This window comes from Neoarius graeffei, chromosome 2 (genome assembly GCF_027579695.1).
Source record: "Neoarius graeffei isolate fNeoGra1 chromosome 2, fNeoGra1.pri, whole genome shotgun sequence".
Taxonomy (NCBI): domain Eukaryota; kingdom Metazoa; phylum Chordata; class Actinopteri; order Siluriformes; family Ariidae; genus Neoarius; species Neoarius graeffei.
This window is the reverse complement of record NC_083570.1, coordinates 40,029,566-40,046,723: the sequence shown is the minus strand read 5'-3', so window position 1 is coordinate 40,046,723 and position 17,158 is coordinate 40,029,566. Positions and strand designations below refer to the sequence as shown.

General features: G+C 46.6%; 1 protein-coding gene across 2 annotated transcripts in view; it reads right to left on the bottom strand.

Moving 5' to 3' along the window:
- Positions 1-5,748, bottom strand: part of galnt14 (UDP-N-acetyl-alpha-D-galactosamine:polypeptide N-acetylgalactosaminyltransferase 14 (GalNAc-T14)) — a 61,157-nt gene extending 55,409 nt beyond the window's left edge. Inside the window, exon 1 of one of the 2 annotated variants that reach the window (XM_060907692.1) lies at positions 5,608-5,748. In XM_060907692.1, the coding sequence (XP_060763675.1) occupies positions 5,608-5,748 (141 nt within the window). The remainder of the gene's footprint in view (positions 1-5,607) is intronic. The other variant, XM_060907701.1, reaches the window with a different exon arrangement.
- Between the last annotated feature and the right edge of the window lie 11,410 nt (positions 5,749-17,158).

Below are 17,158 nucleotides of genomic sequence, written 5' to 3'. Positions count from 1 at the left end.
ACAATGTAAAAATGTTAACATGTTAAATAATTTTGTAGTCAGGTACCAGAACAGAAAAAAGCAAAGTTTTAAAATTACACAATATTAAAATGAACATTCTGTTGTGTGTGCTACATTATTTTGTTTTTAGAATATGCAGTCAGGTCTATAAATATATGGACATTAACAAAGGTATTGTCATTGGAGTGGAAATTATGAAGAAAATATCAGCTCAAAGTGCAGACTTTCAGCTTTATTTTGAGCTTTATTTTCTTTACATCCAAATCAGGTGAATGAGGGAATCATATGTGGTCCCTCCCTTATTAAGGGGCGAAAAGTAATTGGACATTAGATTACTCAGTTGTTCCCTGGCCAAGTGTGTGTTATTCCCTCATTATTTCTCTTACAAGTAAGCAGATAAAAGGTCTAGGGTTGAGAAGAAGAAGAAGAAGAAGAAGGTCTTTATTTGTCACATGCACACTCAAGCACAGTGAAATTCGTCCTCTGCATTTAACCCATCTGAAGCAGTGAACACACGCATGCACGCACACAAGTGAGCAATGAGCACACACACATACCCAGAGCAGTGAGCAGCTATGCTACAGCGCCCATTTTCATTAAGAATCTGTTGCTGTTAGCTCTCAATATGAAGACCAAAGAGCTCACTGCCAGTGAAGCAAGCCATCATTAGTCCGACAAATCAAAACAAACCCATCAGAGAGATAGCAAAGACATTAGATGTGACCAAATCAACCATTTGGTACATTCTTAAAATGAAAGAATGCTTTGCTGAGCTCAGGAATACCAAATGGTCCAGAAAACCATGGAAAACAACTATGGTGGATAACAGAAGAATTCTTTCCGTGATGAAGAAAAAGCCTTTCACAACAGTTGGCCAGATAAAGAACACTCTACAGAAAGTATGTGTATCTCTGTCAAGCTCAACAATCAAGAGAAAACTTCACCAGAGTATATACAGCACAAAATCACTAATGTGAGCCATTTCATGTTTGACAATGTCATCTCATCTCATTATCTCTAGCCGCTTTATCCTTCTACAGGGTCGCAGGCAAGCTGGAGCCTATCCCAGCTGACTACAGGCGAAAGGCAGGGTACACCCTGGACAAGTCGCCAGGTCATCACAGGGCTGACACATAGACACAGACAACCATTCACACTCACATTCACACCTACGGTCAATTTAGAGTCACCAGTTAACCTAACCTGCATGTCTTTGGGGGAAACCAGAGCACCCGGAGGAAACCCACACGGACACGGGGAGAACATGCAAACTCCGCACAGAAAGGCCCTCGCCAGCCACGGGGCTCGAACCCAGACCTTCTTGCTGTGAGGCGACAGCGCTAACGACTACACCACCGTGCCGCCCCTGTTTGACAATGTTATGCACACATTTCAGAATTATAGAAACAGAATAACTGTAGTGTTTGAGTGTTTTCAGATAAAGTACCGCAAGGACTGTCAGATGTCGAAAACCGCACATTGATATCTGCAATAATAAAAATTTGCCAGCAATGAATGTGCTACAATTTCATGTATTTTTTTGTCTCATAATATGATTTCAACTTATTGAATGCACTGTTTGTGTTAGTGTATCATATTTCTTCATCTTTCACGCTGAAGTACACCATTTTGTTGCAAAATATACATCTTGTTGGACCACGCATGAAATGTCTACAGTGTGACAGATTTACTATTGAGATATTTTCTGTCAGGGGTGGCACGGTGGTGTAGTGGTTAGTGCTGTCGCCTCACAGCAAGAAGGCCCAGGTTCGAGCCCCGTGGCTGGCGAGGGCCTTTCTGTGCGGAGTTTGCATGTTCTCCCCATATGTGTGTGGGTTTCCTCCGGGTGCTCCGGTTTCCCCCACAGTCCAAAAACATGCAGGTTAGGTTAACTGGTGACTCTAAATTGACCGTAGGTGTGAATGGGTGTCTATGTGTCAGCCCTGTGATGACCTGGCGACTTGTCCAGGGTGTACCCTGCCTTTTGCCCGTAGTCAGCTGGGATAGGCTCCAGCTTGCCTGCGACCCTGTAGAACAGGGTAAAGCGGCTAGAGATAATGAGATAAGATCTTTTCTGTCAAATTTATCAAGCTCATGATGTCAAATTTGTATCTAGTTTATAATGAATTTCTCATCTACAAAGTATCCAGATGGGGAAAAAACCCCAAACATGTTCACAATATAACTTCCTAATACTACTGAGGTATGATTCAAAATCATATGTCAAAATGACAAAAATCTCCATAGTGTCCGTAGGCTCCTCTATGTACACAATGCTGAGAGACGTACAATGAGCTCAGTACAATAACTATGAAGGGCCTTTGGTAACAACACAATATGTCTATATGGTACTTGCTGAATTACAAAATGCAGGCAGGACAATTAACTCACTTGTAGTGTCCATAGCCCACCTGTAGTGTCCGTAGGCCCCATGTTATCTCATACAAAGAGTCAATTACATAAAAAGCTATAGGCAACTTATTGAAGTAATCAGGAAAAATCAGTCATTTTCTCTGTATGTGACACAGAAACAAATACACAAGGAACTTTTTTCATGATATTTGGAAGATTTAATTACAGTTCAAAACACCATATGCCAAGAATTCTGATCTTACTAGAGTTAAAACAAAGTATTGGGATAGTATTGCTTTTAAAAATTGTAGACCTGAATATTGTTAGTTAATCAGAACATGAAAAGCACCCTTTATAAGCTAATAAATGCTTTGAAAACAATTAAAAATAGTTGGGAGTTGTAACTGACTACCTTGTAGCGTCCGTAGCCCCTTCGCAGTAATATTCTTCAAACCATAAAACTCATTCTTTGAATTCAACTAGATTGGAATATAAATTTAAATATCATTGTAGAGATGTAAATGATAAGACTAATGTACATTAATGACAAATTTCAGGTGTTTCAGTGGTTTACTGGCTTCTTACAAGGAAGAGTTTATATGGCCATTTTTTTTTTCCAGTACATATATTAGCGGAGAGCAGTCTTTTCAGTAATGGGGAAGATATTGTTGTTCTCTGCTCTTAATATGACTGGTTTTACATACCGAATCAATTTCTGTCAATAATTTTGTCCTTACAAGTATATTTATAGCATTTCTTTATCACAAATACAAAGTAATATTGCAAAATGTAGTGTCTGAAGGCCCCTGATAGTGCCGTAACTTGAATGTATGTAACTTTTTTGCCGTTGAAGATTAGTAAGAAAAATTTTACAGGTATAAATTAGACATAATTTGTGGCAATATACCATAGGTTTCTGCTGGAAAGGGCATGGTCAATTTTTGGCCCTCAGTGAGACACATTTGGTACACATTAGTGATTTTCTGCTGATACAGAAGCCTTAATACAAGATGTACACCCCTGGTAAGCCTCAAAAACAGGAAAACCAGTTTGCCAAAAAAAAAGAGCTTGAACAGTTCTGGAACAACATCCTATGGACAGATGAGACAAAGATGAACATGTAGCAGAATGATGACACATATGGAGAAGGGAAAGAACTGATCATGATCTGAAGCATATCACATCATCTTGTGGTATGGGCATAAGTGTTTATAGCTGCCAGTGATACTGGTTCTCTATTTATTGATGATTTCACAGCTGAGAAAAGCAGCAGGATGAATTCTGAAGTGTAGAGGGTGATATTATCTGTTCACATTCAGACAAATCCTTCAAAAATCACGAGATGGAGCTTCACAGTGCAGACAGACAATGACCTGACGTGTACTTAGAAAACAACTCAAGACTTTTTTTTTTAAGGCAAAGAAGTGGAATGTTCTGTAATGGCCAAGTCAATCACCTGAGCTGAATCCAGAGTTGAATTTCACTCTTTAAAGGCAAAAATGTAGACAAAACGCCCAAAGAAGTAACAAATAAGAAGTGAAGAGAGCTGCAGTAAAGACCTGGCAGATCATTACCAGGGAAGAAACTCAGCGCCTGGTGATGCATATGGGTTCTTGACCTAGGATTTGCACTCAAGCATTTGATTGCAATAACAATTTAATTAATGATTGTTATCTTGTCTAAGTGCAGTGTTCACCCAATCAGTGTGCACCCAATCAGTGTGCACTTTAAGTTCATTATTTAATTTCAACTCCAATATACTGTGATTGGCAGCTAAAATAACCATGATTCTGTCAATGTCAAAATATTTGTGGACATAAATGTACGTGCATACTGCAGACATGCAATGTTGTGTGGAAGCTGCTTTATGAACACACTCTCCTGACAGTGTATAGCGTCTACGAGGCTGCAACTAGCGTATTGTAAATGAGAGCTGCAGAGTCACAGCTAAAATCACCTTACTCCTGCAGCTAAGATCATTTTGTTAAAGTGAAATTCTGTTTAATACAGCGGTGGAACGGTGGTGTAGTGGTTAGCACTGTCGGCTCACAGCAAGAAGGTCCTAGGCTCGAGCCCAGTGGCTGGTGAAGGCCTTTCTGTGTGGAATTTGCATGTTCTCCCTGTGTCTGCGTGGGTTTACTCCACAGTCCAAAGACATGCAGGTTAGGTTAATTGGTGGCTCGAAATTGACCATGAATGGTTGTTTGTCTCTGTGTCAGCCCTACGATAACCTGGCGACTTGTCCAGGGTGTACCCCGCCTCTCGCCCATAGTCAGCTGGGATCGGCTCCATCTTGCCTGTGACCCTGATAATGGATGGATACAGCAGTTCTTATATAATGGTTTTTATTCTTATTTACATAATACACCTGACTTGAGTTTTATGACACAATAACATGCTCGTGTCACATGTCCAATTGTATTTCTTTCTCCTTTTTGTTTTTGTGAAATGAGTTTGTGTTCAGCCTCCTTATTTGTGAGGAATAAATAATGAAATGGGGCGGCACGGTGGTGTAGTGGTTAGTGCTGTCGCCTCACAGCAAGAAGGTCCGGGTTCGAGCCCCGTGGCCGGCGAGGGCCTTTCTGTGCGGAGTTTGCATGTTCTCCCCATGGGTTTCCTCCGGGTGCTCCGGTTTCCCCCACAGTCCAAAGACATGCAGGTTAGGTTAACTGGGGACTCTAAATTGACCGTAGGTGTGAGTGTGAATGGTTGTCTGTGTCTATATGTCAGCCCTGTGATGACCTGGCGACTTGTCCAGGGTGTACCCCGCCTTTCGCCCATAGTCAGCTGGGATAGGCTCCAGCTTGCCTGCGACCCTGTAGAACAGGATAAAGCGGCTAGAGATAATGAGATGAGATGAGCAATAATGAAATGAAACAACAGCGCTGCAGTGACAGGTTAATATTCTGCTCTCTCTCAAATGAATTCCCCTGAAAAATATGCCAAAAAATAATATCAACAACAACAACCTCTGTAAAGATTAAGGTGACTTTAATACCCAGAGAATATTAAAGATTATGTCATGGAGCAAAATAAATCAATATCAGGTGCCACATGCTCCTGGATATACATTAACATTATAAATGTTAATTAATAAATTGATATATTTGTTTATCCTTCATAATGAAGGGAGGGAATTATAGTGTACTACATCATCAGTGTAATTGACATCTTGATTGTCCCATCTGGACACAAGCACTGACTTGCAGTGCGTGTGTGTGTGTCGCCTCCATCCATCCACTTTTATTCTCTGACTCTTCCACTCACCTCCTTCTCTTCCTGCCTGTCGTGCTGCTCAGGTATTTTCCGACTGTTCAGGAGAATCAAATAGAGCAAAGCCGCGACCCAGAACAGCGCAGCCGCAGCTACCGTCAGCTTTCGGGAAAGCTTCTTCATTTTCTGTCCTCTGTTCGAGCTGCAGCATCCCTTCATCCTAAAAGAGTCTGACGCTGCACGCTGAAAGCGAACCGCTCTGCTCTATGGAACGCCAAAAGGTTCACAACACACACTGTATAGAGACGGATGGATGTATACAGACCAGGGGTTCTCAACCTCAGCCCTGCGATAACCTGATGACTTGTCCAGGATGTACCCCGCCTCTCGTCCATAGTCAGCTGGGATAGGCTCCAGCTTGCCTGCGACCCTGTAGAACAGGATAAGCGGCTACAGATAATGGATGGATGGACAGACCAGGGGTTCTCAACCTCAGCCCTGCGATAACCTGATGACTTGTCCAGGGTGTACCCCGCCTCTCACCCATAGTCAGCTGGGACAGGCTCCAGCTTGCCTGCAACCCTGTAGAACAGGATAAGCGGCTACAGATAATGGATGGATGGATGTATACAGACCAGGGGTTCTCAACCTCAGCCCTACGATAACCTGATGACTTGTCCAGGGTGTACCCCGCCTCTCGCCCATAGTCAGCTGGGATAGGCTCCAGCTTGCCTGCGACCCTGTAGAACAGGATAAGCGGCTACAGATAATGGATGGATGGATGGATGGATGGATGGATGGATGGATGGACAGACCAGGGGTTCTCAACCTCAGCCCTGCAATAACCTGATGACTTGTTCAGGGTGTACCCCGCCTCTCGCCCATAGTCAGCTGGGATAGGCTCCAGCTTGCCTGCGACCCTGTAGAACAGGATAAGCGGCTACAGATAATGGATGGATGGATGTATACAGACCAGGGGTTCTCAACCTCAGCCCTGTGATAACCTGATGACTTGTCCAGGGTGTACCCCGCCTCTCGCCCATAGTCAGCTGGGATAGGCTCCAGCTTGCCTGCGACCCTGTAGAACAGGATAAGTGGCTACAGATAATGGAAGGACGGATGGAGAGACCAGGGGTTCTCAACCTCAGCCCTGCGATAACCTGATGACTTGTCCAGGGTGTACCCCGCCTCTCACCCATTGTCAGCTGGGATAGGCTCCAGCTTGCCTGCGACCCTGTAGAACAGGATAAGCAGCTACAGATAATGGATGGATGGATGGATGGATGGATGGATGGATGGATATAGACCAGGGGTTCTCAACCTCAGCCCTGCAATAACCTGATGACTTGTTCAGGGTGTACCCCGCCTCTCGCCCATAGTCAGCTGGGATAGGCTCCAGCTTGCCTGCGACCCTGTAGAACAGGATAAGCAGCTACAGATAATGGATGGATGGATGGATGGATGGATGGATATAGACCAGGGGTTCTCAACCTCAGCCCTGCGATAACCTGATGACTTGTCCAGGGTGTACCCCGCCTCTCACCCATTGTCAGCTGGGATAGGCTCCAGCTTGCCTGCGACCCTGTAGAACAGGATAAGCAGCTACAGATAATGGATGGATGGATGGATGATGGATGGATGGATATAGACCAGGGGTTCTCAACCTCAGCCCTGCGATAACCTGGCGACTTGTCCAGGGTGTACCCCAGAGGCTCCAACTCTCCCACCGTGGGCGGGAGAGCTCCCGCTTTAGGGAACATTTAGAAAATCCTCCCGACCTCCCGCTGACAACATAAAAATCTCCTGCCCGCCCTTACTACACATGATTAGTTAAAAAAATATATAACTTGATACGTTTATGTTGATGAAAATTAATAGTTGAATTTCCGCTTTTTGTGTGTCTGACATTGTATGGGTGGACTCAAGTGTGTACCCCGCGGTATATGCAAATTCCCCGGTCGGTACACTGATCGGCATAATGGGGGGATTGGAGTGAATGCTGGAGGCATGCGCGCTCAGATCAAGCGCACATGTGAATCAAGCAGAATTCGGTATGCCGCAGGGTACACACTTGAGCCGACCCAATGTCTTAGCAGTTACTGATAAAGCATACAGATAGCGCTATTAATGATACGCGTGAGAGAACGAGAAAACCCGCGACACTCAACCATTTTGTTTTTTTGCATCTGCATTTCGTCTGCATTTATCGCCTGCTCATCTTTAACTTTATGCTCTCTTGAATGAGATAATGAAATTAAGTTCCATTGGTGGAAATGGCGAAAGCCAAACTATGAAGAAAAAATATCAGAAAATCACCAAGATAAAGTTCGGATAGCCCGTCACGATGGTCACCAGGGATGAATGGAGGACTATTTTGGAAAGCAGCAAGACGACCCAATATCCGACAAGGTTAGATCACCAGACCAGATGTTAGATTCTAACGAACTTGTCTGACTTTTTTTGTCTGACTTTTACTAACTTAGACTTAGAAATAGAATATTATTAGAAGAACATTATCATTAGAGGGTCTACCATTGGCAATTTATAATAATCATTATTGACATTAACATTGACTTTAGGCATATTAAAGTTTGGTCTATAGTCACTGGATTTATCTAGATCTGTTACTATTAATAAGATTTAATTGACACGAAACTGACACGAAATGTGGTGAATCATATATATATATATAGATAGATAGATAGATAGATAGATAGATAGATATACACACATTTTATATATATATATATATATATATATATATATATATATATATATATATATATATATATATATAACTCGCCTTTGCGCCTACAGCACTCAAACTTTTCTCCCTCCTAGCTACTCGCAGAGAGGAAGAATCTTCCTCTTTGCAATTTCCCAAGTTGGAGCCTCTGGTACCCTGCCTCTCGCCCACAGTCAGCTGGGATAGGCTCCAGCTTGCCTGCGACCCTGTAGAACAGGATAAGCAGCTACAGATAATGGATGGATGGATACAGACCAGGGGTTCTCAACCTCAGCCCTGCGATAACCTGATGACTTGTCCAGGGTGTACCCCGCCTCTCACCCATAGTCAGCTGGGATAGGCTCCAGCTTGCCTGCGACCCTGTAGAACAGGATAAGTGGCTACAGATGATGGCTGGATGGATGTATATAGACCAGGGGTTCTCAACCTCAGCCCTGCAATAACCTGGTGACTTGTCCAGGGTGTACCCCGCCTCTTGCCCATCATCAGCTGGGATAGGCTCCAGCTTGCCTGCGACCCTGTAGAACAGGATAAGTGGCTACAGATAATGGATGGATGGATAGATGGATGGGTTCTCAACCTTTTCTGCTTTGAGTCCCACCTAGTCATATTTATCACGAGTCGGAGCCCATTAAAAAAGATCCCCAATTATTTTCGCTCATCTATTCTATTAGAATCTAATAATCTATTGTAAAGTGTATTAATGGAATGCAACATCACTCCCTGTTACAGATGGGAGCCCAGGACTTAAATAATTGCAATAAAAGCAAATGTTTATTTGTAGGTATTGTATATAGTCCTGGGTATGACTTTAAACTGCAACCGGTGGTGAGTTTCAGGTCCAGGAGGACTTGAGTATTGGGGAAAGTGGAGTTACCCTTTAATCACCATTGCTCCTAGGTCCGTTCTGACCTGGAGTGATAGCACTGTAATGGAAATTTCTAATAAACACTTCAGAACGCTTAGCAGTCATCTTTTCTGTTATTTATTATAGTAGATCATATAAAGATATATAAAATAGGAAAGAGAAGAATAGAAGACACCACTTCTGATGATGCCGAGAGTATGCGCACTCAGTTGTGTTTTAGTGGCTGTTATGTATTATACTCTAAAGGCATTCGCTTACTGCTTGCATCTTCACGTGATTGGCTCAAGATTTTCTATGAAGCTTTGTTAAAGCGTGCACCTGGCGTGCTCTGGTATGTGCAGGCAGATGCGTAGTTATGGAGAACTCAGGCACCCTGCTTATCACCAAGGCCACGGAAAGGCGATTACAGAATGTGGAAAAACATCTCTCAGTTCACTAAGTCACTTGAGCTCAACATACAGAAACACAGAGAATAATAATGTTTGTCCATTAAATTTCCCTCACATTTCCCCCCCTTATTATCCTACAGGATAATAATTGCTAAAAGAAAAGAACTGTACACAGTTTCAGTGATAAGAGTTCTCAGAGAGATTCGACTTAACACGTCATTGAATGTACAGGGATAATGCTAAGGCTGTTTTTATAAGACATAGACGTCTTTAAGTAAATGCTAGCAAGCCATATACATAGATCAGGAATAATAGAACAGGAAACAATCATAATGAAAGTGTTTTAAGTCAGGACTAGTTTCATGTCAACTGTGCTGATGTCATCGAACGGTAGGTTATAGTCTTCATGTGGGTTTGGAGGCCAGTCAGACAAGTCATCTGGGTCTATTTTTACCATCTGGTAACCGATATTTGTCAGCTGCCTCTGAAACACAGACATACATGTACAACATTGACATAAAACAGGGAGCAAACATAGCATCACGATCACTAAGCCCAGGACCGGTATGGTGGATGGAATCAGAGTCTTCCATCCACTAAACCAACACCATCAGCTGTCTTCAACTCCTCCATGTTCATCTGCTCGTAATTGTTCAGCAACCTTGCGCATCTTGTTCAGTGCCTCAGTGATGTTACCGAGTTAACCCTTGTCCTTCTTGACGTGTATTGGTGCTCAGAGGGCAGGCACGCCCTATCAGCCCTCATCCCACCTCACCGGGACTTGGAGGAAATTCGAAACCCTAAGACTTATCTATCGGCTAGACACTGAAATACTCTTCCCTAGTGAGGGTGCGTGCGTGATGTGATACTCGCACTGTTCCATGCAGTGATGCCTTTCTTCCTCACAAGCTTTAGTCAGCGTCTGGGTCACTTAGGCCTTCTTTTCCCTCCTGCTCAGCCGGTTCAGGAACCCTCCTGCAGTGGCTAGCGTGGATCCACGTCACTCTGCCCGTGACCTTCACTGCCATTGGGGTCGTGAGCAGGACCTGGAATGGGCCATTCCACCATGCCTTGTTCCACTTGGTTCATCAGAAGTCCTTCACCACGATCCAATCCCCTGGTTGTAGATCATGCAGAGGTCCCTCAGCAGGTTTGGGAAGTGCTTCTTTTACCTGTTTGTGGATAGATTTCAAAGCAGAGGACAACATTGCACAGTAATTCAACATTGCATCATCACACAGTGTGGTGTCTGGCAGGGTTCCTTAAACTGGCCCTAACCTCGTGTCGGGTACTCATCCAAACAGAATTTCAAAATGGGCTTAACCCATGTTTAGGTCTAGTTTGCATCCTCATTTGTGTTAGTACTACAGGGAGGACCTTTGTCCATCCTAGCCCTGTTTCTGCACAAGCTTTGCTTAGTTTATTTTTAAGGGACCCATTTTCCCTCTCTACTGCTCCGACACTGGCAGGATGGTAGGCACAATGTTGTTTCAGGTCTATCCCTAGGAATGCTCCTATTTTCTTTAGGGCTGCATTAACAAAGGGTGTTCCATTGTCACTTGAGATTTTGCTAGGTATACCCCACCTAGGAATTATATCTCTCAGGAGTGCTTTGACTACTGCCTCTGAGTCTTGTTTAGCTGTGGGAAATACTTCAACCCATTTTGAAAACGTCAACTATTACCAGGCAATACCTTTTCCCTTCACTAAGTGTCAGTTCAATGAAGTCCATTTGGAGATGATCAAATGGTTTGTCTGGTATTGGGTGTGCTGCTTGAGTTAGTTTGATACCTTGACCTGCATTATTTCGTGCACATATCAAGCATTGTTTGCAAAATTTCGCAGCATGATTTGAAAACCTCTCTGTGAACCATCTCTTTGTTACTTCTACTACCATCCCCTCTTTTGACACATGGGCGAGCCCATGTGCCAATTTTGCATAGAAAGGAAACATATATTTTGGTAGACAGGGATGGCCCGAGAGACAAACCCAGACCAAGTTTGCAAAGATACAGCCTGCCTGTTTCCAGACTCGTCTCTTGTCCTGAGTGGCAGTGCTCTGAAGGTCCGCTAGCTGTAAACAGGGGGTAGAAACCTGAGGAAAGGCAAGGTTAGAGGGTGAACTGGAAGTTGAGGCTGCACACTCAGCTGCCACGTCTGCCTTGGCATTTCCTTGAGAAACAAGATTCAGTATTGTTAGTACGGGCAGCACACACACAGCAATGGCTCTAGGGCAGAGGTGGGCAAACTACGGCCCGCGGGCCACATCCGGCCCGTTGGCGTTTCTAATCCGGCCCGCGGAAGATAATCATATAAACACGATTGAGCAGATCTATAAACTATAAGCGTCAGTGTTATCACGTAGACAGGTGTTCTAGAGATCCGTCTTTCCAGTCAGTTGTATTCACGCGAGATTACATTTGCAGAGTGGTGCAGCGCGTGCCATGGAAGTCATTCTGGCGCCCGTGCCACTGATGATCTCGAGAACACAGGATAAAACTTTACAATGAGTGGTCCTAAAAAAAGAAAAGTGGACAGTGAGTGCAGGGTGTTCAATAAAGAATGGACAACTAAATATTTTTTTGCTGAAGTCCGATCAAAGGCTGTATGCCTTATTTGCAAAGAAACCATGACAGTTTTAAAGGAATATAACATCAAACGGCACTTTTCCTCCAAGCATGCTAATTATGCTAGTCAGCGCAAGAATGGACGAATACAGCTCAGCGGTTGCTGAGTGAATGTGAGTATTAACACTCTTTTTAAAACTATGTTGGAGCTGTAATAAGATGGTAGTCACATGTTTACAGACATAATAATATAAAAAGTATAACTCTTAGTAATTTTGGTTGTCGTGGGTGGCTGCTGTAGTGCTGGTGTTTGTTTTTATGTGTATATATTTTTTATGTGCCAATCTATTGAACTGCAAGCATTTTTCTGCTCTGCCTTTGTTGACTGAGAACTAAAATAAATGTCAATCTGATCTGCATTTGGGTCTCTGTCAGTGAAGGCCTTACAATAAAACACTAAAGCTTTTCCGGTTTATGTTCGATATGTATGAATTTGGTGTTGGCCCGGCCCGCCTGGCAAATTTCAAAAGTCAATGTGGCCCCTGAGCCAAAAAGTTTGCCCACCCCTGCTCTAGGGAGTAGAATAGCATCCAACAACTCAGAGACCAGTTTATGATGTGCAATGGGAGATCCTGTGCTAGTGAGAAAATTTCTGTTTCCAAATGGTGCCAAAATCATGCACAATGCCAAATGTGTACCTGCTATCTGTAAAAATATTGACAGATTGCCCTGCAGCCAATTTGCATGCCTCAATGAGAGCCCAGAGCTCTGCGGCCTGCGCTGACAGGTTTGAGGACAGACACGACTGTCCTCAATTCTGTAAAGCTGCTTTGCGACAACGTTTATTGTTAAAAGTGCGATACAAATAAACTTGACTTGACACGACGCCTTGAGGACCTCATGATCTGAGACTACGGCAAAACCTACTTTCTTCTTTCCCATCTCTGAGTCTCTGGAGGCTGAACCATCCACATAGAGGACCATGTCTGGATTTTCCAAAGGGTCACTCTTTAAGTCTGCCCTGGGGGAACAAAAATCATTAGTGAAAGCAACACAGTCATGTGGCTCTCCATCATCCTCTGTAGGGAGAAGAGAGGCAGGATTCAGAACAGTACAACGTTTCACAATCATGTTAGGCATATCAAGTATGACAGTGTTATACTTCAACCATCTCTGTGCTGACAAATGTGAGATCTTTTTCTCCAACAGAAGCAGGGAGACAGCATGTGGGACTGTAGCGCGGACAATGTGTGGGTGGAGCACAGAGGACGGCAGGACAACGTTTGGAGGTAGAGACAGCGTATTTATTAAATAACTTTTCAGTCTAACGCTCGCACGCATGCACGCACGCACACAGACACACACTCAGCCTCCAATCCCGGGTCGCGCTCCCTCTGCTCTCTCTCAGCCTCCTTAAATAGGGAGCGGTTTACTGGGAAAACACACACAAAACACAGGTTAATTACCGTCAGGTGAAGCGATTCTGCCACTCACCTTCCCTGGCTCCACCCTCCTGTCACAGACCGGTGCTTGACCACGCCCCCGCTGCCACATACCCCCACCGCCCGACTCAGGCCAGGCGCCCGTCCGGCCCGCAGCCGACTCCCCCCCCCCCTTGACGGGAGAGGAAGTCCGCCACGACCATCTGCGCCCCCGGCCAGTGGACCACCTTGAAGTTGAAGGGTTGGAGTGCCAGATACCAACGGGTGATCCGCGCGTTGGCATCCTTCATGCGGTGGAGCCACTGGAGGGGCGCGTGGTCCGAACAGAGGGTGAAAGAGCGCCCCAGCAGGTAGTAACGGAGGGCGAGGACCGCCCACTTGATCGCCAGGCACTCTTTCTCAATTGTGCTGTAGCGCCCCTCACGCACTGACAGCTTGCGGCTGATGTATAGGACCGGGCAGTCCTCCCCCTCCACCTGCTGGGACAAAACGGCCCCCAGCCCTCTGTCCGACGCATCCGTCTGTAACAAAAAAGGGAGAGAGAAGTCAGGGGAGTGTAAGAGTGGCCCCCCACACAGTGTAGCCTTTACCTCAGAGAAAGCCCGCTGGCACTGCTCCGTCCACTGGACCGGATCTGGCGCCCCCTTTTTAGTGAGGTCAGTCAGCGGGCTGGTGACGTCCGAATAATTAGGTATAAACCTACGATAGTAGCCAGCCAGCCCCAGGAACTGTCTCACCCCCTTTTTGGTCTTGGGCCTCGGGCAGGCCGCAATCGCTGCTGTCTTATTAATTTGGGGACGCACCTGCCCGTTGCCCAAGTGGAAGCCCAGATACCGTACTTCCACCCGCCCAATCGCACACTTCTTCGGGTTGGCAGTGAGTCCCGCCCGCCTCAGCGACCTAAGGACGGCCCTCAGGTGTTGCAGGTGCCGCTGCCAGTCATTACTATAAATGATGATGTCGTCTAGGTACGCGGCCGCATAGGTGGCGTGTGGCCGGAGGACCCGGTCCATCAGCCGCTGAAACGTAGCGGGCGCCCCAAACAGCCCAAACGGAAGTGTGACGAACTGGTGTAAGCCGAACAGTGTGGAAAAGGCCATTTTCTCGCGGGATAATGGAGTCAAGAGGATCTGCCAATATCCCTTCATCAAATCCAGTGTCGAGTAAAAGCGAGCCGTGCCTAGTCGATCGAGCAGCTCATCAATACGAGGCATTGGGTACGCGTCGAATTTAGACACCGCATTGACTTTTCTATAGTCCACACAGAACCGGATCGACCTGTTGGCCTTGGGAACCAAGACCACCGGGCTGCTCCAGTCACTGTGGGACTCCTCGACGATGCCCATTTCGAGCATGGCCTGAAGTTCTTCCCGAACCACCTTTTTTTTGTGTTCGGGTAATCTATAAGGACGGCTACGCACTACCACCCCCGGGGGCGTCTCTATGTGGTGTTCTATGAGGTTAGTGCGACCGGGCAGGGACGAGAACACATCCGAAAACTCGGCCTGCAACTGGGCGACCTCCGTGAGTTGGGTCGGGGAGAGGTGGTCTCCACAGGGGACCGGAGAGGTACGTGATGCCAATGACCCTTTAGGGACCTCCGGCCCCAGCTCCGCCTTCTCCGGAACTACCGACACCAACGCCACGGGGACCTCCTCGTTCCAGAGTTTCAACAGATTGAGGTGGTAGATCTGTAGTGCCCCCTCCCTGTCCGTTCGCCTAACCTCATAGTCGACGTCCCCGACTCGCCGTGTGACCTCAAAGGGTCCTTGCCACTTGGTGATTAATTTGGAGCTCGACGTGGGCAACAGGACGAGTACCTTATCTCCCGGAGTGAACTCTCTAAGGCGCGTGCCCTTGTTGTACAGGCAGGCTTGCCGTTCCTGGGCCTGCCGCAAATTCTCCTTAGTTAGGTGGGTGAGCGTGTGGAGTTTTGCGCGCAGATCCATAACGTACTGAATTTTGTTTTTGCTCTGTGAAGGTCCCTCCTCCCAATTTTCCCGCAGTACATCTAAGATGCCGCGCGGCTTACGCCCATACAATAATTCAAACGGGGAGAACCCCGTGGAGGCTTGGGGGACCTCTCGCACTGCAAACAACAAGGGTTTGAGCCACTTATCCCAGTTACGTGCGTCCTCACTTACGAATTTTTTAATAATATTCTTGAGGGTGCGGTTGAACCGTTCAACTAAACCGTCCGTCTGTGGGTGATAAACGCTGGTGCGGATCGGTTTAATACCCAGTAGCCCATACAGTTCGCTCAGTGTTCGTGACATAAACAAGGTGCCTTGGTCAGTCAGAATCTCTTTCGGGATTCCAACCCGGGAGATGACGTGGAAGAGGGCCTCTGCAATACTGCGTGCTGAGATACTGCAAAGAGGCACTGCTTCCGGGTATCGCGTTGCATAGTCCACCAGGACTAATATAAAGCGGTACCCTCGTGTTGACCGATCTAATGGCCCGACGAGATCCATCCCAATTCTTTCGAACGGGGTCTCGATTAATGGTAGGGGGCGCAAGGGCGCTTTTGGAATGGCCGCTGGATTTACTAACTGGCATTCGCGGCACGCCGTACACCACTTACGGACGTCGCCGCGAATCCCCGGCCAATAGAATCGGGCCATTATTCGGGCTAGTGTCTTATCCTGCCCGAGGTGTCCAGCCATGGGATTAAAGTGAGCCGCCTGGAATACCAATTCCCGGCGGCTCTTTGGAATTAACAACTGGGTGACTTGCTCTTTCGTCTGTGTGTCCTGCGTCACTCGGTATAACCTATCCTTCAAAATGGAAAAATAAGGGAAGGACGGGGTGGCGTTCGGCTGGAGCGTTTGACCATCGATTACTCTCACTTGGTCAAACGCGTGTCGCAGAGTCTCGTCTCGCGATTGTTCCAGTGGGAAATCCGCGAGGGATTCCCCAATAGAAAGAGGAGGGGCCGGCGGCTCCTCACCCTGTCGCGGAGATGACGTGGATGGCTCTGCGACCGCAGCTCCAGCCAAAGCGACACCGGGACCCTCCCCCGTCAACCGGCAGGACCCACTCTTTACTAGGCGTGCCATTAAACCCCAAAATCCTGGCCAATCAGTCCCCAAGATCAAAGAGTGGGTAAGGCGAGGATTAACCGCCGCCTTCACTCTCGATTTTTCCCCTCTAAAATATATGTGGACCGACACCAACGGGTAGCGGTGAATATCCCCGTGCACACACAACACCTTCACCCCTTGTGCTCCCCCCAATGCCTCGTCTTGCACCAGGCTTTGGCGGATCGAGGTCTGATTGCAGCCTGAATCCACCAACGCCTGATATGTAGCCCCTTGTACACTTACCGGTATGCGATACGCTCCGGCCCGATCGAGGGCAGCCTCTGGCGCGTCGGGGATCTGCACCACCGCCCCCACCTCCATCGCTGCACATTGTTGCTGCAGGTGGCCCGGTTCCCCGCAGCGCCAGCAAACCGGCCCGGGCCTTCCCTCTGCAGCTGTGTTCTGGGGCTCACTCACCTGAGGGGGGGGAGAGACAGACACAGAAGGGAGAAACGGGAGGGCACCACGGGTGCGGCGGGCCGGCTGGGGTGGAGCCGG